We start from the raw sequence: 26,232 nt of genomic DNA on the forward strand, positions 1-26,232 counted from the left end.
AAGTTACCGTAAGTTAGAATAATACAATCCCCATTGCTATTATTCTATTTATCTTGGATTCGTATGGCTTGTCCCCTTCGGATAACTGTGGATGAGGTGCTTACTGGATCTCCTGTCCTTTTTGTTGTGCTCTTTCTTTTTCCTCAATTTTAAAGACCAATAACACACTTATCAGATATGAATATTGCAGAAAAAATAGCAAAAATCTGCAATAGTATAATAGCGTAACATGAGAAGAATGACTACACACGTATGCAATATAACCATTTATTTGTAAAACTTTTACTTTTCAACATATCAAAATATTTTTTACAAAATGAAAACACCATAGTTGTAAGATAAAGCTTATCCATCATCAAACAGAGTCACATGTATAATATAGTAAGAAAAAAAATACTAAATAATAAAAACATACAGGAAAGCAAACTAGATGTTACCATTTACTGAAAATGTACCAGTGAAATGCCAATAGAAATTGGTCACCAGGTTTTGAGAGGCGCATGATGTAGGGACAGAGACCCTGATTCCAGTGATGTATCAGTTACTTTACTTGTTTCTGCAGTTTTGATACCGTTTTCTCTGCTGCAGATCTAGCAGTTCTCTGAATGCTCAGCTCTGTATATCCCTGTCCCCACCATTGATTAGTAGTTTTCTGTGCACACTGTGATTGGTAGAAAGCTGTCAGTCAGTGGTGGAGGTGAGATTGGACTACATGGCTGCGGGTTTAGTAGTTCTCTATTGATAAAATCACTAAGCATCCCAGTGATACATGACTGGAATCAAGATTTCTGTCTCAACAACATGCTGTTCTCATAGTAGGTGGCAAAAACCTGGTGGCTGATTCCTTTAAAAGTCAATCTGTCATAAATTACTTGTGAGCCCACTTTATTCACAAGCCCAGCTCTGCGCTGCTGATGGCTGGTAATCACAGGTTGGGGGGATGCGTCCTTCAGACTTTTGACTGCAGTTGAATGGATCTTTTATTTGAGCTTTTATCAAAATTAACACAATATTTCTTTGGAATAATATCTAAATCAGTCCTCTTATTAATGATGGCCCATTTATTATAATGTAAATGTTGTTGCTTTGCAAAATAAATTCTTCAAAGGGGCTGACTGAGATGAGATAAACTCAAGTGATGAGCGAACGTCCTGGGATAAGGCGTTATCTGAACCTGCTCCTGTGCTAACCGAGTGTCTTCAGCGTGCTAGAAATATATGTTTGACTCCTCGCAATCAGGATTGTGCCTATTCGTTAGGTAATCACTGCATGTGTTTTGGCCGATTGAACAGACACACAACCTAAGGTCAAAAGTGACACTGTTTCGCAAAGAAGGCATCCATGTTTTAGCTGCCTTAGCCAGAAGCAGGGATGTGAGCAAGTCTAGATGTACTATGCCGCCTATTTACACATGTCCATACAGTGGAAGCCTATTCCTGAGGCTTGTGCACAGAGCTACAGGATGGCTATGGGCACACCCAACAGTGTGCAGCTGGAAAAGTCACAGTTTCTAAACGGTGGAAGATGAGATTTTGACTGAAAGCATGCAATATACTTCATACTACAATCTCAACAAGTAATTTACTCCCAGAACAGCATCCTGCGACAGTTTTGGTGATCGGCTAGTTAAATGTCTCAGGGTGATAACATTATTTTAAAATAAAATATTAAAACCAATTTTTATAAACCGCTTTTATGCAGACCTTAAAAAAAAAAAAACCAACCCTACTCTGTGGTACATCAGGCCAGAACTGGGCTTCCCAGAGACATTTGCATTCATCATTTTCGAATTAATTCTCCAAAATAGACAGTCATAGTCTTCAACTTCTTGTTTAGGAAATTTTGCTCTATTTCAACTTGTCCGCCAGGGCCAGCGAGGGACGCCACCTAGGACAAGGGTGACATGTTATTAGGACAACCATCCACACAGATGACAATGATGATTCTTATATGCAAGCAGTTCTATTAGCAAAATCGCTACCCTATAATAAAAACATATAATCAGTTTAATCCACCTTGCATACTCTGTACTTGCGCCAGGGCTGACTTCTGAAGCAATCTGGGCAAGGTAATTGATGGGTCTCTTGAAACATTAAAGCAAATATACAGTTGTGGCCAAAAGTATTGACACCCCTGCAATTCTGTCAGATAATATTCAGTTTCTTCCTGAAAATGATTGCAAACACAAATTCTTTGGTATTATTATCTTCATTTAATTTGTCTTAAATGAAAAAACACAAAAAGAATTGTCCTAAAGCCAAATTGGATATAGTTCCACACCAAACATAAAAAAGAGAAGGACAAAAGTATTGGCACTGTTCGAAAAATCATGTGATGCTTCTCTAATTTGTGTAATTAACAGCACCTGTAACTTACCTGTGGCAACTAACAGGTGTTGGCAATAACTAAATCACACTTGCAGCCAGTTGACATGGATTAAAGTTGACTCAACCTCTGTCCTGTGTCCTTGTGTGTACCACATTGAGCATGGAGAAAAGAAGACCAAAGAACTGTCTGAGGACTTGAGAAACCAAATTGTGAGGAAGCATGAGCAATCTCAAGGCTACAAGTCCATCTCCAAAGACCTGAATGTTCCTGTGTCTACCGTGCGCAGTGTCATCAAGAAGTTTAAAGCCCATGGCACTGTGGCTAACCTCCCTAGATGTGGACGGAAAAGAAAAATTGACAAGAGATTTCAATGAAAGATTGTGCGGATGTTGCATAAAGAACCTCGACTAACATCCAAATAAGTTCAAGCTGCCCTGCAGTCCGAGGGTACAACAGTGTCAACCCGTACTATCCGTCGGCGTCTGAATGAAAAGGGACTGTATGGTAGGAGACCCAGGAAGACCCCACTTCTTACCCCGAGACATAAAAAAGCCACGCTGGAGTTTGCCAAAACTTACCTGAAAAAGCCTAAAAGCGTTTTGGAAGAATGGTCTCTGGTCAGATGAGACCAAAGTAGAGTTTTTTGGGCAAAGGCATCAACATAGAGTTTACAGGAGAAAAAAAGAGGCATTCAAAGAAAAGAACACGGTCCCTACAGTCAAACATGGCGGAGGTTCCCTGATGTTTTGGGGTTGCTTTGCTGCCTCTGGCACTGGACTGCTTGACCATGTGCATGGCATTATGAAGTCTGAAGATTACCAACAAATTTTGCAGCATAATGTAGGGCCCAGTGTGAGAAAGCTGGGTCTCCCTCAGAGGTCATCGGTCTTCCAGCAGGACAATGACCCAAAACACACTTCAAAAAGCACTAGAAAATGGTTTGAGAGAAAGCACTGGAGACTTCTAAGGTGGCCAGCAATGAGTCCAGACCTGAATCCCATAGAAGACCTGTGGAGAGATCTAAAAATGGCAGTTTGGAGAAGGCACCCTTCAAATATCAGGGACCTGGAGCAGTTTGCCAAAGAAGAATGGTCTAAAATTCCAGCAGAGCATTGTAAGAAACTCATTGATGGTTACCGGAAGCGGTTGGTCGCAGTTATTTTGGCTAAAGGTTGTGCAACCAAGTATTAGGCTGAGGGTGCCAATACTTATGTCTGGCCCATTTTTGGAGTTTTGTGTGAAATGATCAATGTTTTGCTTTTTGCTTCATTCTCTTTTGTGTTTTTTCATTTAAGACAAATTAAATGAAGATAATAATACCAAAGAATTTGTGTTTGCAATCATTTTCAGGAAGAAACTGAGTATTATCTGACAGAATTGCAGGGGTGTCAATACTTTTGGCCACAACTGTATATGGAAAGAATACAGAAAGGCTTAGTCTGTGTTTACCTAGCAGGTGACTTGAGCCCTTTAGTCTAGAAACATACAGGTGTATTATTGTACACTATACCGTAGAGAAAATACAGCATATATGTGTTAATACAACTATCACGCTGTGACGGTCTTTGGTAAAGAAGGTTGGCCTCAAATTGTCTCTAGAACCGGAACCCTAACTATCCCTGTCCCTGGGGCACTCTTGAAGGTAGAGAGGCCCGAGTCTCTGACCTTACTATGCTCCTGTTAAACCCTGATCTGTATCCTCCCCTACCCCATGAGGCATGGGACAGAAATGTATGGTAAACAAGATACAGACAAAACAGGGATAACAGAAAATCTCTATCATACAAAAGCACTAACCAACAATAGGAAGGAAGATAGGGACAGGGAGGAATAAACTAAATGAGAATAGGGACCAGGAGATAAACTCACACGTACTACAGTAAACTACAGATCACTACTACAACCACTTAGCTTTAGCACTCAGCACAGGAAGACGAATCTTTCACCAGCAGGGACAAGAAGGTCTGGCCAGTTTTTCTAGGAAGAGGTAATGATCTTATCAGAAACAGCTGAAATGGAGCTGCATGTTTCTGACCAGCATAAAAAGTTGTTAACCTCTTCAGCAACAGAGGAAACTAAATCCATTTAATATGGGACACAAATCACATAATCGCTAAAGAAGACTTGCGATTCATTGAAAGACATGACCATCTAACTCTGGGTCTTCCAGGGGGACGTGACACCCTCGTCACATCAAAATTATGACATGACTAGGTGCTATTCATATGGTGGCATTGTATCACATTATTGTATACATATTTGTGCCTTAAATGTGTATGCCAAATTATGTGGCCTGCAATGCCACTATGTGTGGTCCCCAACCATCCATTTACAGACAAGCTTGACGGTGTCTGGTAATATGTATTTTCCAGATCAGAAAAAAAAATTAAAGTGTTCCCTTAGCAACAGCAAAGATTGCCAAATATTAATATTTTATTGTGAGTCCATATTTTGGATCACCATGTACTTTCATTATGCTATTCGTATCTCAGATGATAACACCCCTTAAAGTTTTATTGTAAATTGCACGAGCCACTGAAGCCAGTGATTGGCTGCAGCGATTACAAGTTCTGTAGGCAATTGCTGAACCGATTAACAAAGATCAGATGAGCAGCTGAGAGATGAGGCAGAATGAGGTAAGGCTATGTGCACACGCTGCGGATTCTGCTGCGGATCCACTGCGGATTTGGCCCTGCGGATCTGCAGCAGTTCTGCAGACAGTGTACAGTACAATGTAAGTCTATGGGATTTACAATCCGCAGTGCACATGCTGCAGTTTTTCAACTGCGGAAAAGCTGCGGTTTTGAATCCGCAGAAAGAATTGACATGTCAATTCTTTCTGCGGATTGCGCTGCGGTTTGCCACCTATTCCATTGTCCAGGTGTCAAACCGCAGGTCATTTTACCTGCGGATCCGCAGATACAAATCCGTGGGTGAATCCGCAGCGTGTGCACATGGCCTAACAGCTCCATTTGTTTTTTTTTATGAGTCTGCAAACATAGGGACTAATAAATTTTGAAACAGGACAACCCATTTAATGCTCCACCACCCACAGCAGAAAGATTCTAGAAACTCATCTCAAGGAGAAGTCAATGGAATATGGTTTCTGATGGAGACACAACAGAAAATAACAGGATCAGTTTTGTCAGAAAAGATAAATGGACAGGACATATATGACATGGCCAAGGCAGTGGAGTCAGGGTCAGTTTTTGACAATTGTGGCTGTAATGTACTGACTTCAAAATACAGAATTTATGAAATGCATTCGCTTGTTGGACTTGTATTTTATTAGAAATTTAAAAGAGTTTAGAAATTGTATTAATAAAACAATCTGTTTTGATCAATTTATCATTTTGCTGCAGTCATTACTAATTAGTATATGTGAGCCATTTATGACATTGTTGGCATGAGCGTATAGAAAAGCAGCTTGGGACGTTGGCTTACTGACTTTCACTGCCCTAAGCGAAGATGGCGAAACAAAGAAAATTGTTAACGGTCAACAAGGTAGTCCTTTTCTATTGCCATATGGCCTGAGAGGGTGGATTTATAGGAAAATATTAACATTGAGTAGTCTGGTATTTTTTCCTTTTTATAATCTGAACCGATCTCCAAATAATAACCATAAAAGCCTAATTTAAATTTTCTCTATGCACTGGTGTCACATGACTCATACCAATGTATTAAAATATCATCTAAATCCCCAAATTCATTTGAACTTGAAATGTATTGCATCATATTAATCTCATTTTCTCATTGCTGTTCCTTTGAAATTAAATGTGCTTTTCCGTTCTGCAGCCAACAGCTCTAATACATATTAGGGTTTTCTCATAAGAAAATGTGATGGCATATATCTAGGTGAAGCAATGACTCTAGTGGGGATTTGACTGGATTACCAGATATTTTCCCAAAACAATAGTAAATATGTCAACACATTAAAAGATGGGAACTTCCCTCTGATATCATGCATCTGGTAATTTCTAAGTCCTTAGAGGCAGATCTGTTGGTGTGTAAGGGTACCGTTACACCTAGCGATGCACCAGCGATCCCGACCAGCGATATGACGCGGTCAGGATCGCTGGTGCATCGCTAGGTGGTCGCTAGTGAACTGCCACACAGGCAGATCTCACCGGCGACATCGCTGGGGACGGGGATCGCTACTTACCTGTCAGACGCGGCGATCCTGCGTCCTCCCGCCCGGCTCCATGCGTCGCTCGTCGGCGCCACAGGAAGCGCCGCAGGAAGTGACCGACGAGGAATGGTCCAGGAGCTTCTCGCGCGATCAGCGATAATCAGCGGGGGAGCCGGTCGGAGGTAAGTATCACATGCAGCGATATCGCTAGCAGTATCGCTGCAACGTCACAAAATCAGTGACTTTACAGCGATATTGCTAGCGATATCGCAGTGTGTAACGGGGGCTTAAGACAATATTCCAAGGAAGACAGTATCTGAGATAAGTATAGAAGGAGCTATTTGAAATGGACTGTGACTTCTAAGAAAGTCACTTGGGTACAATAAAAGCCATTACACAATGTAACTGCATAGCCATATCATTTGTCCAAAGGCCCGCACATATACTTGTTTGTTGAACTTCATACTAAATGAGTTTTTGTAACACTGGGGTTTTCTCACCAGCAGGGCAGAATAGGCAGGTATCTACTAGCTACCTTCCTATTCTGATTCTGACTTGTTGCGGCTTACAGCAGTCACAGACCCATCATACCGATGATTTTTCTACTTCCGGTGACATCAAATCATGTGCCTTCTCTTCCGCCGCTCTGTTGATGGGGTGTCATTGCCAATGTCATGCTGGCATTACACCGACAGTGACGCCCTATTGTGCAAAAAATAAAGGTAACCAGCTCACCTGCTTTCTTGGCTAGTAGTGGTGCATGGAAGCTCGGATATTTCGTGAAGCCACAAGTCGAGTAAATCAGTAATGAAAAAAGTTTCCAGCTTCCAAATATAACATTTTTTTTTATTCAAGGCATAGGAACAAGGATAAACGGACATGCCCCATCATAGCGGAAAGACACAGCAACGCGTATCGAACAAGATGTTCTTTTTCAAGCTGCTTTGGGGTGAACATAATGGGAGATATATACTACCACCCACCAATCAAATTACAACACACATGGTGTATAATCACAATAAAATTTCATACATAAAAAAAAACAAAAAAAAAAACACAGACAATAGTTAAAGACAATCTAATACAAGATGTATCACCAGGTATGGCAATGTATATACATAAACAGTTCCAATGTTCCAATTTATTAATGACCTTGTAGGGGGCATAGAGAGTAGAATTTCAATATTTGCAGATGACACTAAACTCTGCAGGGTAATCAATACAGAGGAGGACAATTTTATATTACAGGAGGATTTATGTAAACTAGAAGCTTGGGCTGATAAATGGCAAATGAGCTTTAATGGGGATAAATGTAAGGTCATGCACTTGGGTAGAACAAACAAGATGTATAATTATGTGCTTAATTGTAAAACACTGGGAAAAACGGTCACTGAAAAAGACCTGGGTGTATGGGTGGACGACAAACTCACATTTAGTGGCCAGTGTCAGGCAGCTGCTGCAAAGGCAAAATAATGGGATGCATTAAAAGAGGCATAGATGCTCATGAGGAGAGCATAATTTTACCTCTATATAAGTCACTAGTGCGACCACACTTAGAATACTGTGTACAGTTCTGGTCTCCGGTGTATAAGAGAGACATAGCTGAACTGGAGCGGGTGCAGAGAAGAGCGACCAAGGTTATTAGGGAACTAGGGGGTCTGCAATACCAAGACAGGTTATTACACCTGGGGTTATTTAGTTTGGAAAATCAAAGGCTTAGGGGAGATCTTATTACAATGTATAAATATATGCGGGGACAATACAAAGACCTTTCTAATGATCTTTTTACTCTTAGACCTGTGACGGGGACAAGGGGGCATCCTCTACGTCTGGAGGAAAGAAGGTTTATGCATACTCACAGACGCAGATTCTTTACTGTAAGAGCAGTGAGACTATGGAACTTTCTGCCATATGATGTTGTAATGAGTGATTCCCTAATAAAATTTAAGAAGGGACTGGATGGCTTTCTTGAAAAGTATAATATTACAGGGTATATACACTAGTTTCCTTAATACTGCGTTGATCCAGGGAGCTAGTCTGATTGCCTTATGTGGAGTCGGGAAGGAATTTTTTTCCCCAATTTGAAGCTTTGTGTTTGCCACATGGGTTTTTTCTTGCCTTCCTCTGGATCAACATGTTAGGGCAGGTTAGGATAGGATATGGGTTGAACTAGATGGACTTAAGTCTTCCTTCAACCTTAATAACTATGTTACTATGTAATGTGTAAGAAAGAGAAAAAAATAATTTTTTTTTGTACATATCAAGAAAAATCCAGCTCACCACCTGCGATTCCACACTTCTGGAGCACGGATAGCACCTGGGCAGGGTGGAACATCCAATGGAGAAAGCAGAAAAATCCCGCTCATAGGTGAAATCCAAAAATGTGCATTTTATTTTCCATGGTACATGAAGCAAAGATTAAAATTGTGTGCTCACAAAAAGAGAATACAGGCATCTTCTCTCTTTTTTGTGAACACGCAATTTTAATCTTGGCTTCATGTACCTTGGAAAATAAAATGCACTTTTTGGATTTATCTGTGAGCTGGATTTTTCTGCTTTCTCCATATGTCTAGCTCTCCTGTCAAAATCAATGAATCAGAGCCAGTCTATTGTTGCCTATGCTCATACAGCTAGAAAACAACAGAAAGTATGATCTCGATATTAAACTTATTTTTTGGTGTGATTTTTTTTTTCTGACCTTAGGCTCAATTTCTAGTCATGGTGACTTGATGGAGGAACGATTTGTAGGAAGCTCAATCTTATGCACGCCTAGATAGGTTCACCAGGGTCTTTTCCACCGTTATTTTGATAGTATCAATCCACTGGGTTGCTGGTCTCCTTCGTCTTGTTCATTCTATTCTTCCGACCTTGATGTCCTTCTCCAGTAATTGCTCTCTTTCTACGATGTGCCTAAAGTAGGCAAGTTGCAGCTTGGTGATCCTTGCTTGGAGTGACAGGTCTGGCTTGATTTGTTTCAAAATTGATGTTTATTCTTCTTGCCATCCATGGTATTGATAACATCCTTCTCTAGCACCACATTTCTCTAAGGCGTTGATTCTTCTTGTTTCCTTATTGTTCAGGTTTCGCATCTGTACGTTTCCACAGAAAAGAAAATAATGTGTCTTCATTGTCAGTGAAATGTTCCTTGATTTGAAGACCTTGTTCAGTGACTTCATTGTTGATTTGCCCATAGTTATTCTCCTATTGACTTCTGATAACAAAGCAGCATCTTGAGTGATCATTGATCCAAGTAGGTTGACTTCCTTTACAACTTCTAGTTCGTCGCTGTCCATCTCAAATGCATGCCAGTTGTACATAACAGTAGTCAATATTTTTGTTTTCTTTGTATTGAGAAGCCGTCTCATGTTCGAGCTTTCCATCTGGACACTCTGTAGTAAGTCCTTTATTCCATCTACGCTTGTTGCTATCAATGTTCTATATTGTCTGTGCATTTAAGATTGTTCACAATTTATCCAGCAATTTTGATTCCCTCTTTTTCGGAAGCTGAAAATAGCTTCTATGTATAAATTGAAGAGAAATGGTGACAGGATGCAGCCTTGAAAAAGACCATGTGATGGTCGAAACGTCGCATTTTTGTCATGGCTAAATAAACATCTATATGTTTTTTCACCCGGATGAGATGCTGTTCCTCTTCATTATTTAGGATGCAGCCTTGTCTGACACCTCACTCTACTTTGAACCATGGTGTGTCGTCATGTTCCGTTCGGACTGTTGCTCCTTGGCCAATGTAAAAGGTACTAATGAGGCTAATCCGATGGTTTGGCACACCAATATCCTTCATGGTATTCCCAAATTTCTGATGATCTACACAGTTAAAGGCTTTGCTGTAGCTGATGAAACAAAAATAGATCTAGATGTATTCTTAGGTCTTTTTTAGTGATGAACGAGGGTGCTCGTTACTCGAGTTTTCCGAGCACGCTTGAGTGTTCTCTGAGTGTTTTGGGCATGCTCGGAGATTTAATTTGTGTCGCCGCAGCTGCATGATTTGTGGCTGCTAGACAGCCTGAATACATGTGAGGAATGCCTGTTTGTTAGGAAATCCCCCACATGTATTCAGGCTGTCTAGCAGCCGCAAATCATGCAGCTGCGGCGACACAAACTAAACCTCCGAGCACGCCCAAACACTGCAGTTTGTTTTCCTGTTGACAGGGTGGGACTACTGGCATCATGCTGATTGACAGCCGAGTCTCCACTGCCTAACTGGGGAAGATGGCTGTCAATCAACATGACATAACTAGTCCCGCCCTGTCAACAGGTAGAGAAACTTCTGGTCTGTTGATAGGGAGCAGCAGAATCTGTAACAGTCAATAATCGGTGGCAGGTACAACAGACAGGCAGTTGCATTTGTTAGCAAATGTCTTTTCTTAAGGGCCGTTTCAAATGTCCATGATAATCGGTCGATGTCGGATCACAATGCATGGACTGGTCGCAAATCTCTTGACAGCTTCATATATTTCTATGAAGCTGCCACACTTGGATCAGGAAATATGCATCCATCCCGTGGATTACATTCCAAGATCCACCGATTATCATGGACATCTGAAACAGCCCTAAAATGGTGTATTGTGCTGCTCCTCCTGAAAATGACTTGTTAATGGCTCTTGTCCCTATAGCCATGATTTATTATAAGGCTACATAATGAAACAGATGTCAGGGAGCTGACAAGTCTTTTTTTTTTTACACTAGTATTCCATAGTGAGGTTTTATGTTGATTTTTCAAAGAAAAACAGTTTTCACATTCTTGCCAGTCATTTAACAAGGTGGAATTACAAAAAGCTAGGCGTGTTCAATGTAATTCTGATGTACACCCTTTTTAAGGCGGCAATTACAAGGAATAAGGAATACGACCTACTTCTCTAAATAAAGAAGTGATTGATATGGTGTTAAAAAATATTCACAACATATTACGGTACTTCTCATTTTTTCTCCTGTGTAAAAGGCATTCTGTGCTTACAAGTAATGGCTGAGACCTTTGTTTTGGGTGATATTTCATGCAATAAACCTATACCCAATGATGCTGTGATCTGCTGCCATAAAGCGTAAAGGGGTATTCCCAGCTCCTACATCTACCCCAATATGTAGTAAGTGTAATAATAATATTAGCAAATACCTCCAATAAGAAATGTATAGTTCTTCTGATTTGCTATGTCGCTTACCCCATGAGCAGGGCATTACAGTAGCTTTGGTATCCACGGTTCACTATTTTTTTTTTTTTTTTTAGGCCAGCCATGCCTTAACATTTTTTTCTATATTGGACATGTTATTTAAGTTTTATTTTTATGACATCTGTTTGATACAAACACAGCAGAAGAGGACTTCGGTGCCTACCTTCCTTTTTCTTATTGTATATGATTATATTATGTTTTATTACTTTAAAATAAAAAAAGTCATATTAGAAGGCTAGAGCAGGATAAAAAAGTGTTAGCTTCTATTAATAAAAAATTAAGAAACTGACAGCTGATCAAAGTGACACCCAACATGGCTGCACTTCCTGTTGACTTTGAAAGAATAGGTGCTGCAATTAAACTGAGGGAAAGCCAATGTCTTTGTAAGCGAAGGTAGTTACAAAACGTGCTTTAGCTCATATCTGCAGATTTCAGCCCAAAATTTACAATTCTTAATTTTGGGCAGTTATCTACAAGATTTGCTGAAAACATGGACAAGAGGCTTTTGCGGTTCTGATATTTCAATGTGTGAAGAATCTGACCGGCGGGAGTCACATTAGCGTACGACATTGGATGCGATATGCTAATGACACTTGGCTCCACTTCTGCTGCGAGCGGGAGCCGAGTGTCAGTGCTCGGTGCTCCTCTGATCCTTTCACACGAGAGACTCTCAGCACAGGTGTTGAGGAGATGGAGAAAGTGGCATGAGAAAATAACCACAGATGTGAGCTGCCCCATACCTGAACACTGAGCCGAGTGCAATACGATTGTTTTATTGGATTGCACTCATCCGGCTTCATCGCAAGTGTGAGCGAGCCCTGAGATAGACAAGCAGAATAAAGGCCAAAAATGTATCTTAGTTTAAAGATCACTGAACCCTGCTGATTTCAGTGGGGCTAGCCTATCATGTATTGTGTATGGGGCCTACCAACCATCAAAGATGATCATGGGGGAGAGAAGGGTCGGTAAGTTTAAATTAAAACCCTGATGCCAATATTCTGGTTGAAAATAATCATCTGGCTGCCAATTCTCTTGCCCCATGGAAAAACACATGAACACTTGGGCAAGCTGAGCAGTCATGTCTGGGGGAGTCAGGAGAGATATCTGCATACGACTAGAACTGAACTAAGCCCATATAGAAGGCTATTGTACATGTTTTAGGGAAAAGTATGCTTTCAGGCTATTTTTGGAATGCTGCGAATGCTAAAAAATAAAACTAAACCCTATTACAGATCGACATTTTTCCACTGATCATTGGTCTTTAATGAAGTGTCTAATGTTAGGCTCCATTCTTGAGATCTTGTGTCACCTTCTAAAAATAGCAGCCATAGCTCCTGCCAAGTGGGAAAGTTCACAATTAAGAAAGGCTTCAATGCAAAAACAAATATGGTATAGAAAATAGAGAAGTGAATGTGATGGATGAGCATTTCTACTTCCTGCTTTAAAAAGAAATCCAAAAGCGAGCTCAGCCGAGTACAAAAAAAGAAAATACCACATGGACCTATATATTTCCACCCCCCCTCCCCCCCCCAAAAAAAATAGAAAATTCTCACAGGAGAATATGCAGATTGTGTGCTCATGGGACCCACCATCCTTCTGGATAACAGGGCTCCACCACACAAAGATGTGAATGTCGAGGTGGCTATTCACTACTACCTAAGATGGCAACCATGGAGGCCATTTGTTATGAATGGATCACGGAGGAGAAGAGCACAATAGGCTATGCCACCAGAACACCAGAGAGGTTGGTCGCTCAGCGGATTGCAGACCCCTGATCTTAACAACACAACTAGCAGTAGCCGTGGAGCGTTCCTACGTTGCCCTAGACGCTTCGACACAGCCGGAGGACTAACTAAGCCTAAAGACAGAAAGGTGAAATCTAAACTGCCCCGGAGCAGATCCCCAAAGGAATAGACAGACCCCAAACATATATTGTCGGTGAGACAGATGAAGCACAAACACAGGCAGAAAATAGACTGAGCAAATGTTGGGGCCCACACTGACTAGATAGGACAGGACAGAAAAGGCATTGTCTGCATCACGCAAAAACCCTAACAATTCCAACACGACTGATGTACAAAAATACTGAGGTTTACACTAACCTCTGTTGTGAGCTCATTTTCTCGTTCACCTTTGATGTCCGATGAACTCCTTCTGCTGGTGAAAGGAGGTGGTGAAACTGATTTGGATGGGAGAAACCTGTCTCCTGAACAGGTGGATTGCGATTGGACATCCGGAATCTCTGAGTGGATAAAAGGCAGCCGACGCCCTGTAGGGTTGCTGGTGATTTCTCTGCTCTGAGCTCTGGCCTCCAGTTCAGTTCCTGTCTTCTAAAGCTAAGTTTTGCTCTGTTATTGTTCCATAAGATTTTGTCTGATTTGCTTAGTTTTGTGTTCTGCCAGCCCCGGCTGGGGCTCTGCTGAATTTCCATTATTGTACCTGATCGGTTAAATCTCTTTTGCTCTGTCTTCAGAATATATCGGAGTGCTGATATAGGGATTTTGAAGTCTAGTGACTTCAGGGCCGTTTTTCCTATCAAACGTGTTGGGACATTTTTGGTAGGGTTTTTGCGGATTGCAGCCAGCATCTTTTCTGTCCTTTCCTATCTAGTTAGTTGGGCCCCATCGTTTGCTCTGTCTGTCTGTGTTTGTGTTTTCATCTGTTTTCACCGACAATACATGTTGGGGGCTGTCTATTGCTTTGGGGTCTGCTCTGGGGCAGTGAAGAGGCGTCTAGGACCACCGTAGGAACGCTCCACGGCTACTGTTAGTTGTTGTGAATAGGATCAGGGGTTTGCAATCCGCTAGCTACCAACCTCTACGGTTTTCTGGACTTAGCTTGCATTTTTGTTTTTTCCTCCTCATTCATAACAAACCTCGCCCCCACTATATCAGCACTTGGGTGTGAACTGGTGGCTAGCAACAGGTTAATACAGCAGGGGACTGAGCAAACAAACACAAAATACAAAAATACAGGGCAGGAGCCAGCAGCCCCTGGGGGAGCAAGCTGACCCGACAGCAAGGCAAAATCAGATGCAAAGGGTTTAGCAAATGACAGCTGAAAAATGCAGGATTAGGCAGGAGACAGAAATCCTCAATAAGCAAAGAAAGGAGTATCACCGGCAGCCACTGAGAGAAGTCTGCTCGCTTATGTAGTCCCAGTCACTACCCCCACTCCTCCAATTATCTTCTGCAGCTGTTGGGTTAACATCATGTTGACCAGCTCCACTACCAGCAGTATCCACCAGAGGGAGCCTTGCCTCAAAAGTCGGATTAAGTGAGTTCACAACAGCCATTATTGGCACCGGCAATCTTGTTGCGCTCCGGCTGCTGATCATGAGGATGCACTGACAGCTCCCAAGAGATCAGCCTGAGAAAAATTAAAGTACGGGTCACAGTTTTACCATGACAGAGAGGAGCCAAAAGACCGCAGCGTCTGATTTCTCCTACTCCTGCACTTATTAGAAACACTTCTCCTTCATGTTAAACGGTTTCTTTTTGCTGTTTTGCTGTGCAGGGGTTAATCTGCTCAGCTGAACGCTCCTGGATGCTTTCCTGCATTAAGGCTCTCAGCTGTGCACTGTTAGCCACTCCCATCTGCTAATTAATGTGGGCCCTGGCAAGCAATCATTGCCAGAGCAAGCTCAAGCTGCATGGTTAATAGTTGTTGGTTTGTGGTTGACGTTTGAGAAGGCGTTTGGTGGATTTATCTGAGACTGTTTCTAGGTTTTGGGTGTGTTAATTCTCCTCCTTTGGTTTGACCCCATCCTCCACTCTCCGGTGTATACCTCTGTTGTTTGTGTGAGTATATTAGTATGATTGGTATTTTCCTTTATCCCTGTTTGTATTAACTTGTTAGTCTGGTTGGTGTATTACAGTACACTACTACTCTCCCCTCTTCCCTGAGTGGAGGGGAACAGACTGAGGGCAGATTCAGGAGCTGAAGCAAGGTAAATGGCCCCGGTGTCTTCACCATCAGAAGTAATCCGGGGAACAGGGTGAGCTAGGGCGCCCCTGGTCCCAGAACACCCAACAACAGAGTCATGACAATATGTCGCAAAGCAGGAACTGGCATCCAGCTGTGGCTTATATTTTCATTGCTGGTCGGGAACTACGTAAATGCTTTGTGTGCCAATTCTTACAGAATTTCTGTTTTTCTGTTCCTATATTTTAAGAGAAAAACAGAACTCCAAAAGCCTTAAACAGGATAATTTGATAGATAGGTACTGATGACACTGTAATGACCCAATTATGTGTACTGAGACAATAAAGCATTTATAAGTGGGAAAATTGTATTTTTTTTTTTTTTTTTTAACTCATTCATATAAATTGTACTGGCACCACTCACATATTCGAAGCTTGCAACTCTACTCAAATTTAGTGACAGACACACGAGGCACACACACCGCTGACATATCAGACACAAGTGGCACACACACTACTCACATATCAAAACACATGAGATACACACACCTCTCACATATCAGACTCATGTGGCACACACACCGCTCACATATTAAGAACATGGGGCACACAAATTAGAAACATGCAACACAGTGGCTCAGTGGTTACCACTGCAGCCTTGCAGCTCTGAGGTCTTGTGTTCAAATCCCACCAAGGTCAACATCTGCAAGGAGTTTGTATGTTCTCCCCGTTTGTGCGGGTTTCCTCCAGATTTTCCGGTTTCCTCCCACATTTCAAAGACAATCTGATAGGGAATCTAGATTGTGAGCCCCAATGGGGACATTTTAGATTATGCCTGTAAAGTGCTGTGGAATTAATGGCGCTATATATATATATATACTGGTCTATATATATATATATATATATATATATATATATATATATATACTGGTCTATATATATATATATATATATATATATATATATATATATTATATAGACCAGTAGCACTCACATCTGTAGCTATGAAAGTCTTCGAAAGAATTATGATGTCCCACCTGATAAAATTCACGCAGAAGCTATGGGACCCGCTTCAGTTTGCCTATAAGGAGAATCGTTCGGCAAACGACACTGTCAATCTGGCACTGAAGTACATTTTGGATCATACAGATGAACTGCACTCATATGTCCGGATTCTTTTCATGGACTTTAGCTCAGCGTTCAATACCATTGATCCGAATTTACTTCATAAGAAAATGGTAGCTCTTGGAGTCCCTCTCAACTTATGCTTGTGGATTTATAACTTCCTGACAGCCAGGATACAGAGTGTAAAAGTTGGACCATTCACTTCGGACACCTTGGTCACAAACATCGGGGCACCTCAGGGGTGTGTTTTGTCCCCGTTACTGTTTTCTCTCTATACGAATGATTGCATCTCTTCAGCAGACTCAGTAAAAATCTTGAAATTTGCCGATGATATGACACTGATTGGTCTCATCAGGGGAAATGCTGAAGACTTGTATCGGAGTGAGGTGGAAAGAATATGTGACTGGTGTAAAGCCAATAATCTTGTACTCAACACTAAAAAAAACTGCTGAGATGGTTGTGGATTTTAGGAAAGATCAACATGAGATACTTCCAATCTACATCCATGACGAAGTGGTTCTTAGGGTCACAGAGACCAAATTCCTTGGTGTTATCATCTCTCATGATCTTAAATGGGGGAAAAACGTGGATGCTGTTATAAGAAAAGCACAACAGAGGATGTTCTTCCTGCGTCAGCTGAAAAGATATGGTTTGTCTAAGAATCTGCTGATCTTATTCTTTAATGCTGTCATCAGATTTGTGATTTGTTCCTCTCTGATAGTCTGGTATGGGGGAGCCACTGCGCATGACAAACTCCGCTTACAAAGGACTTTCAGAACAGCAGAGAGAATTATAGGCTCCCCCCTGCCTAAAATCCAGGATCTTTATGATAAGAGTATTCGATCCCACGCATTGAAAATTTCATCCGATCCCTCTCACCCGGGACACTCCTCATTCCAACTACTCCCTTCAGGACGTCGCTTCAGAGTCCCCAAATGCAGCACCAACCGCCATATGAACAGCTTCTATCCACTCTCTGTTCAACAATTAAATCGTCATGTGTAGACTATATACTGTATCTGTCTTGTTAGATGTTACTTGTTGTATCTGTTGTTATATATTATGTTGCCTCTTTGCCACAAAGAATTCCTTGTATATATGTAATATGTACTTGGCGATAATAAATTTGATTGATTGATATACAGTATTTTTCGGACTATAAGACGCACACTTCCCCCCACAATTTTTTTTTTTCTTTGGGGGGGGGGGGGGGAGTTGGGAATAGGGGTCATTCTTGTAGCCTGAATGTAGCTTATCAGGGAGGAGGCGGCAGGAGTCAGGCAATATTGCGGGCCAGGAGGAGAGGTTGTTTAAAGGTGCGATGATGCAGGGCAGCTGTGAGTTCCAGGTTGGTGGTTGGCGGTGGGGGGCTCAACCAACATTTTGTGAAAGCCCAGAGCCCCCACACTTCCATGGTTTCAATGAGGTGGACTCCGGGATCTTGACTCCTGGACTCCATCGCATTGAAATGTGGACACCCCCTTCTACTAGTCTGGGATGGAGCTCGCAGCATCACACCGCCTGTGACCCCGCTCCATCGCTGCCCCCCGCCAGTAATCTGCATTCAGACTGTAAGACGGACCAAAAAATTTGGGGAGTAAAATAAATGTAGCGCATACACACACTGCTCACATATTAGAGACAAGCAGAACACACACCGCTCAGATATCAGACATATGCAGCTCTACTATTTAAAGGAGAATTCTCATCTCATCTCAGGGCTATCCCATAAATGTCAGATTGATGCGGATCCCATCCTATCCACCTGGTGTTGCTGTCATCAGTAGAGAGTGTTGGCTGTGTATTACGCACAGCAGTCTCTACTTGCTAAGTTTTGGATACAGCCCAAGAAGTATAACCTTCATTCTTGAGATAATACGAGTTTCATAGGCCCCTGTGCATACGGCATAAAAAACCCAAAGTGAAAATATGACGTTAAGAATGGCAGCTATACATAAAAGCTTTAGGGCCTTTGTCGAGGAGGTTGAAAATCAGCACTGAAAAGAAGCAACTCTCTCTGTAAAAATCACTTAGTTTTAAAAAAATCTGTTTGAAATATTACTTTCTAGACCTTCCCAATATATATCCGTATTTGAAGTTCTGCTACATCTTCATTACATTGTATGACTTCGGCTCAGTTTGCTCAGCAAACACACAGATCAGTCATAATATTAAATCCAACTGCCTGATATTGTGTATAGTCCCTGTGAAGTGGGGCATCCCACAGATGCTCAATGATTGAGATCAGGAAATGTGGAGGCCACAACAACACATTCATCGCATATCATGTCCTTCAACCCTTTCATGAACAACATCTGCAATGTGGCAGGAGCATTCTCCTACTACAAGAAGAATCACATTGCCTCCATCGGCATGCCATCATTCAGTTGTGCTTCCAAGTGCCATCTCAGTCGATGGCAATAAGCAGGCATGCAGCGGATCATTCATATAATATAAAATAATACACAATTTATCAGAAAAGCTAACTTCCATTGCTCTATGGACCAGTTCTAATGGTCCTCTATTGGGAGGCAGAAGGAACAAATTATCAGCAGTTCAAAAGTTGGTTTTATTTTTAATGTTTTTTTTTGCAGTTCAGGATGAAGTATAAGTGATAGAGCAGCTTTATTCTCCTGGTGATTACAGATTTATACAGGGGATTTTTAAGGTTTACTACTTCTACACACAGACTAAAATAAAAATGTCCCCCTTCTTTTTGCATCTCCATATTTTGAGAGCTAGAACTTTCTATTTCTCCACCAATAAACTTGTATGAGGTATATTTTTTCCCATATTTATGGTTACCATTTTGTAGTACATTGCTTTTTTATCACTTTCTAGTGTGGTACAAGTGATAAGACGGCTTTATTCTTTGGGTCAGTAAGGCCTCTTTCACACATCAGGTTTTCGCCGTCAGGCGCGATCCGGCGCTTTTGACAGAAACCAGATCCGGCGAAATGCAATGCCGGATCCGTTTTCCCCCCCATTGACTTGCATTTGCGACGGATCGCGCCGGATGGCCATGCGTTTCATCCGGTTTTCGCCGGATCCGGCAATGTGTCGCGATCCGGCGTCTGGAAAAAACGGTGACTGTAACGTTTTTTGTCTCCGGCGAAAAAGCCGGACACTCCGGATCCGGCGCGTCCGGCTTTTTCACACAATGAAAGCCTATGAGCGCCGCAATGCGCCGGATCCGGCGAAAGCCGGATCCGTCGGCCGGATCCGGTTTTTTGGTCTGAGCATGCTCAGTAGCTCTGCCCACAAGACATATATAAAAGCAAGACAGTGGGACCCACAGCCACACCCAACATGCCACCCAAGACAGCAACCAGGCGCAGGAGAAGGCAGGAGACCACTGCAGCACCATCCGCACCACCACCACCCCAAATGGAGCAGCAAATAGAACATGCTGAGGAGGGGAGGCCAGCAGCAGATGAGAGACGGTAATTATCAAATCCCCCATTCCTCCAAACTAGGGCTATTGAATATCAAGATATTCATTGGCCCTTTGTTTCTCTTTATTCAACAGCCGCCCAAGAGATGCAGCAGCAGCAGCAGCAGCAGCACTGGCTTCACTGGCAGCAGCTGTAACACCACCCACAGGCATGGAGTCTGGCCAGCAAGAGGACAGCACATCTTCTGGGAGCCCTCCCTCGCATCGTCAGCATTTGACGGTAAGTTTTTATTTCCAAAATCCATCTTCTCTGTAATATATGTCTATTCATTGCCTTTTATTTCAAAACAGGAATCACAAGATGAAGAGGAGCTCCCAGAAGAAGAAGGAAGGGGTGGACAGACACTTGGAGTGGGCTCACAATTCGTAAGTTTTTTGCATCAAACGCAGAAACACAACATCACACTACACACAACACATAGAAAACAATGTTCTGCAGACCACACACAGCAAACAAATGCCTACATCCAAAGACATAACTTTTTTTGTTTTCTTCTCTAGTCTTCCCAATCTGGTGCTTGGCCAAGAGGTCCTCGCAGTGCCTCCCAGGGTCGTCGGCGACAGCAACGCGGCGGTCACCAGCGTGTAAGTATAAATATTTTTGCTTTGTTTTTTTGCACTTTTTATTTCATTTCTTTTGTGGAGGCTAATTATGTTATTTTTGTCTTTTTCTTTAACAGCCTTCACAGCGTGCTCCCGACTCTGACGGTGAGGATGGAGGGATTGATGTGGACCGCCTCATCGATCTCGTCAGAGAAAGGGAGCCGCTCTGGAATATGGCTGACCGCCGCCACGCTGACCTGATTGTTACCCGACGACTCTGGGAGGAAATCTGTTCTCTCCTTGTGGGCCGCTGGGAGGACCTCGAAGCTCGGGCCCAGATTAAAGAGCGTAAGTATATACAGTACCGGTTGCTTGATGTAAACCAGTGTTTCCCGAACTCCAGTCCTCGTGGTCCCCACGGATCATGTGTTCATGATTTCTATTTACTATAGAAATCATGAAAACATGACCCCTGGGGACCATGAGGACTGGAGTTTGGGAAACACTGATGTTGTATACTAACCACTCCTTTCTTGTTTCAGGGAACAGAATTGTGAATCGGTGGCGGTCTGTGAGGGATCGTTTCAAGAAGGAGTTCAATAAAGAGATGCGGGCCCCGAGTGGATCTGGAGGACGCAGGAGCAAGTACAAGTACGCACAAGCCCTGTCGTTCCTCCGGGAAACAATGCTCACCAGAAGGTAAATATTACACACCACATGTGAAAAAAAATGTTATATGTAAAAAAAATTTTCAGCCAGGGCCATACCATGTCAGTATTTTAATTGTTTTTTTTTCTCTTTATTCCACAGCACGGTGAGCAGCACTCGGGAGCCGGCACGATTGGACCCTTCTGAGGCGATCCCTGAGGAGACCGGCACCGAGGGACACTTCGACCGCCCCGGTACATCTGCACCTTCCCAGCCTTCCCACACATTCGACCCATCTGTCCCATCCACCAGCACAGGAGCATCGTGGCCGCCTACATTACATGAAGCTGCTGGTGAGGAGATCGCTTTCCCTTTACCCCACCCTTCTGCCCCTGCCACCTCTAGTACACCTGCGGGTACTGGGCGGCAGCGGCAGAGGGGTCAGGAAAAGACTTATGCGCCAGAGTTCTTGCATCTGAATGCATCTTTCCAGAACTGTCTCAAAGTCTTGTCAGAGCAAATATCCGCAGGCTATCAGCAGATCAACTCCAGCATTCTGGAGGTGAAGACACTTCTGCAAACCATGCATTCAGAAGCAAGATCTTCGCCAAACCACACCTTTTTCAGGTCTGTTGTGGAGCGCATGGAAACGCTCTCTCCTGCCCAGCAGATGCATGTAATGCATTCATGCCACGCTGCTCTCCAGCAAGTTACCTCCCAACCTCCTCCTCCTCCCACCACAGTAGTTCCTCCACCTGCACCCCCTCCAGCCACTTTCCATCCTCCCCCTCCTATTACATCTACACCCCCTCCAGCCACTTTCCATCCTCCCCCTATTTCATCTACACCCCCTCCAGCCACTTTCCATCCTCCCCCTCCTATTACATACCATCCACCTCCAGCCACTTTCCATCCTCCCCCTCCTATTACATACCATCCACCTCCCCAGCACCATCCACCTCCCCAGCACCATCCACCTCCCCAGCACCATCCACCTCCCCAGCACCAGCAACCTCCCCAGCACCAGCAACCTCACCAGTACCAGCAACCTCACCAGTACCAGCAACCTCCACAGTACCTGCAAACTCCCCAGTACCAGCAACCTCCCCAGTACCAGACATCTCCCCACTTCCAGCAACCTGCCCCGTACCAGACATCTCCCCACTTCCAGCAACCTGCCCCGTACCAGACATCTCCCCACTTCCAGCAACCTGCCCCGTACCAGACATCTCCCCACTTCCAGCAACCTGCCCCGTACCAAACTCCTTCCCCATACAACTTGCCATCATCATCTGCTCCTACAGTCCCTGCCCAACCCTCCACTCCACCACCCACCACCTCTTCTGCTTCCCACATGTCCACCCATTCTGTAGTTTTTTCCACACCTTCACCTCTAACTGTTCCTTCCCCACCACGATCCCAGTCCTCTCTCCACACTCCCAGTGTCGAAGTGTCCCGCAGCCCCTACAGCAGTATTTCCACCACACACTACACAGAATTATAATGTGTGTATTTAAATAAAAATGACCAGTTTTATGGTTTCAGTTTTATAGTTTCAAAGTTTTATTAAACAAGTTTATTAAAATTTTAAAAAAGTTTACTAAAAAAAACATTTTTCAATAAAAGTTAAATTATTTTACACTGGTTGTCTGTCATTTCTTTCTGCGGCGAAAAAGGTTAAATACAGGGTATTTAAAAGGTGAAATGGTATTCAAAACTAGGTATATAACTGTGGGTAAATTTTAGCTTTTTGCCACAGTTGTGTTCCTGGTTGTGTTTGAAGCAAAGTATTTCACCTAAAAAGTTGTGTTTATTGTTGGTGATTTCCTAACAATGTACACAACTTTTGTTAAAAGGTGAAATACTTTGCATAAAACACAACCAGGTACACACCTGTGGCCTAAAGCTAAAAATAGAGACCATGACAAGATAGCCAACTTTGGTTGGCAAAGGTATATACTGTTGGTCCAGAAGGTACACAAGTTTGGTTAGGGCACAAATCTTTCACACTCTGTCATCCTACCAGTGTACTCTGCCTTGAGGTGACAAAGTATAGTGCAAAATTGTCCCTCATTACTGAAACTGTCACAGAACTTCTAGTGGTAATGTCATGGTAATCTTGCAAGGTGGTTTCTTCAGAGGTGTCCTCAATGGAAATGGGTTCCTTGCAGATAACAAAATTGTGGAGTACCACGCACGCTTTGATCACCTCGTCCACAGTTTCTGTCTTGAGGTTGATCGCAGTCAATAGGACCCGCCATTTGGCTGTCAGAATACCAAAGGTACATTCAACCATTCTTCTTGCTCTTGTGAGGCGGTAATTAAAAATGCGTTTTGGTCTTGTCAATCCTCTGCTAGAGTACGGTTTCAAAAGGTGTTCTGACAGCTGGAAGGCTTCATCCCCTACACAGACAAATGGCATAGGTGGACCAGATGTTTGCGGCAGCGGTCTAGGTGGTGGGAACTGGAAGGTGTTTCCATACAGTTTACGCCCCATGGCAGACAGTTTGAAAACTTGAGAGTCATTGGAGCGGCCATAAGCCCCAATATCAACCGCAATAAATTTGTATTGTGGCGATGGCCATGAGGACAATTGAAAAATATTTCTTGTAATTGAAATATTCAGATCCCGATCCAGCTGGCTTTACAATGCGGATATGTTTCCCGTCCACAGCGCCCAAGCAGTTTGGAAACTGACATATCTGTTGAAACTTGTCAGCAATTTCAATCCACCTCTCTGTTGTGGGCTCTGGTAAAAACTCTTTAGCTAAGGAGTCCCACAGTGCACGGCATGTGTACTTCACAATTCCAGATATGGTGGAAATCCCGAGTCTGTACTGGAAATGCAGTGACGAAAGGGATTCTCCAGTTGCAAGAAATCTGTGGGGAATTAAAAAACAATAAATTAGTTTTAAATCACAGCATTACATACCAAAACTGACCTATAACACTTGGAGATACAAATTACCACCAACAAGATTGCAGTGAAAGTGTGCTCTGATGCGATCACATCCAATAAATGTGGCTTACCTTAAAGTCACCATCAGACGCTCTGCGGGTGAAACAGAGAAGCGGCAATAGGTGTCCGCTTTTCTTATGAGGTGTGCAATGCGCTCCACCAAGTAATCAAAATTCTCCATTTTCATCCTAACATATCCAAAAAATTTATCCGGGTTTCGTCGAAGGTCCATGCATAGTGTAGAATAGACCCCACGCGTCATTCTCTTGGCTGTGATGGGGTGGATCCACAAACGTCGTCTACGATGCCTGATGCGCTGCTGTCTCGCTCTCTCCTTCTCCAGAACAATCACCCTCAAACGATTCGCCTCCGCTGTAAAATCCGCCAAATTCTTCAAAATATTTCCAATCACAACATCCATCTTCGCCAGTAACTTGCTCTTCTCTCCAACCTGCACTTTCTCCTCTACAACCTGTCAAAGAAGGGCTGTAGGAACACGCTATATATAGTTTTCCAGTAGCCAATCCCGTTCGGAAGGCCACAAGGGTCAATTTTAAAAACCGGATCCGGCGTAATCCGTCGAAAAAACGGATAGAAAAACGGATGAACCGGATGAGACGGATCCGGTTTTGTCTGTCCAGAAAAAGACGGATCCGGCAGAAAACCGGATCCGTCACATCCGGTTTTCAGAAACATATACCGGATCCGGCGTTCCGGCACGACGCCTGATCGCGCCTGACGCCGAAAACCTGAAGTGTGAAAGTAGCCTAATATTACAGTGATACCAGATTTATATAATTTTTTATGTTTTGCTTCTTTTGCACACTAAGAACAATGATGACACAAAATAAATTGTTCTTGCATTCTCATATTCTGAGAGAATATCCATAGATATACATACATGGTATATAATATACACATGTGGTCAAAATTGTTGCCACCCCTCGTTTAATGACAGAAAATCCCACAATGGTGACAGAAATAACTTGAATCTGACAAAAGTAATAATAAATCAAAAATCTATGAAAATGAACAAATGAAAGTCAGACATTGCTTTTCAACCATGCTTCCACAGACTTTTTAACAAAATAAAAAACTTATGAAATAGGCCTAGACAGAAATGATGGTACCCCTGAAAATAATGTGACAAAAGGGACATGTTAAATCAAGGTGTGTCCACTAATTCGCATCACAGGTGTCTACAATCTTGGAATAGTGAGTGGGCCTGTATAGAGGGCTACAGATACTCACTGTGCTGTTTGGTAACATGGTGTGTATCACACTCAACATGGACCAGAGGAAGCGAAGGAAAGAGTTGTCTCAGGAAATTAGAAAGAAAATTATTGACAAACATGTTAAAGGTAAAAGTTATAAGACCATCTCCAAGCAGCTTGATGTTCCTGTGACTACAGTTGCACATATTATTCAGAAAATTAAGATCCATGGGACTGTAGCCAACTGGACATGGCCGCAGGATGAAAATTGATGACAAATCAAAGAGACGGATAATACGAATGGTAACAAAAGAGCCCAGAAAAACTTCTAAACAGATTAGAGGTGAACTTCAAGCTCAAGGAACATCAGTGTCAGATAGCACCATCCGTCGTTATATGTGCTAAAGTGGACTTCATGGGAGTTGAAAAAAAATCATAAAAAAGCCAGACTGGAATTTGCCAAACTACATGTTGACAAGCCACAAAGCTTCTGGGAGAATGTCCTATGGACAGATGAGACAAAAATGGAACTTTTTGGCAAGGCACATCAGCTCTATGTTCACAGACGGAAAAATGAAGCATAGCAAGAAAAGAACACTGTCTCTACTGTGAAACATGGAGGAGGCTCTGTTATGTTCTGGGGCTGCTTTGCTGCATCTGGCATAGGGTGTCTAGAATCTGTGCAGGGTACAATGAAATCTCAAGACTATCAAGGGATTCTAT

General features: G+C 42.7%; 1 protein-coding gene across 1 annotated transcript in view; it reads right to left on the reverse strand.

Annotated features, from left to right (window-relative positions):
* Positions 1 to 253: 253 nt before the first annotated feature.
* The window catches only part of TGS1 (trimethylguanosine synthase 1), a 125,906-nt gene continuing 99,927 nt past the window's right edge, over positions 254 to 26,232 (reverse strand). Inside the window, 1 exon segment of the mRNA XM_073583983.1 lies at positions 254 to 1,887. Within this exon segment, the coding sequence (XP_073440084.1) occupies positions 1,780 to 1,887 (108 nt within the window). The 3' untranslated portion in view covers positions 254 to 1,779.

Source organism: Dendrobates tinctorius, unplaced genomic scaffold, assembly GCF_039654945.1.
Source record: "Dendrobates tinctorius isolate UK_male_01 unplaced genomic scaffold, ASM3965494v1 ptg000082l, whole genome shotgun sequence".
NCBI classification, from domain to species: Eukaryota; Metazoa; Chordata; class Amphibia; order Anura; family Dendrobatidae; genus Dendrobates; species Dendrobates tinctorius.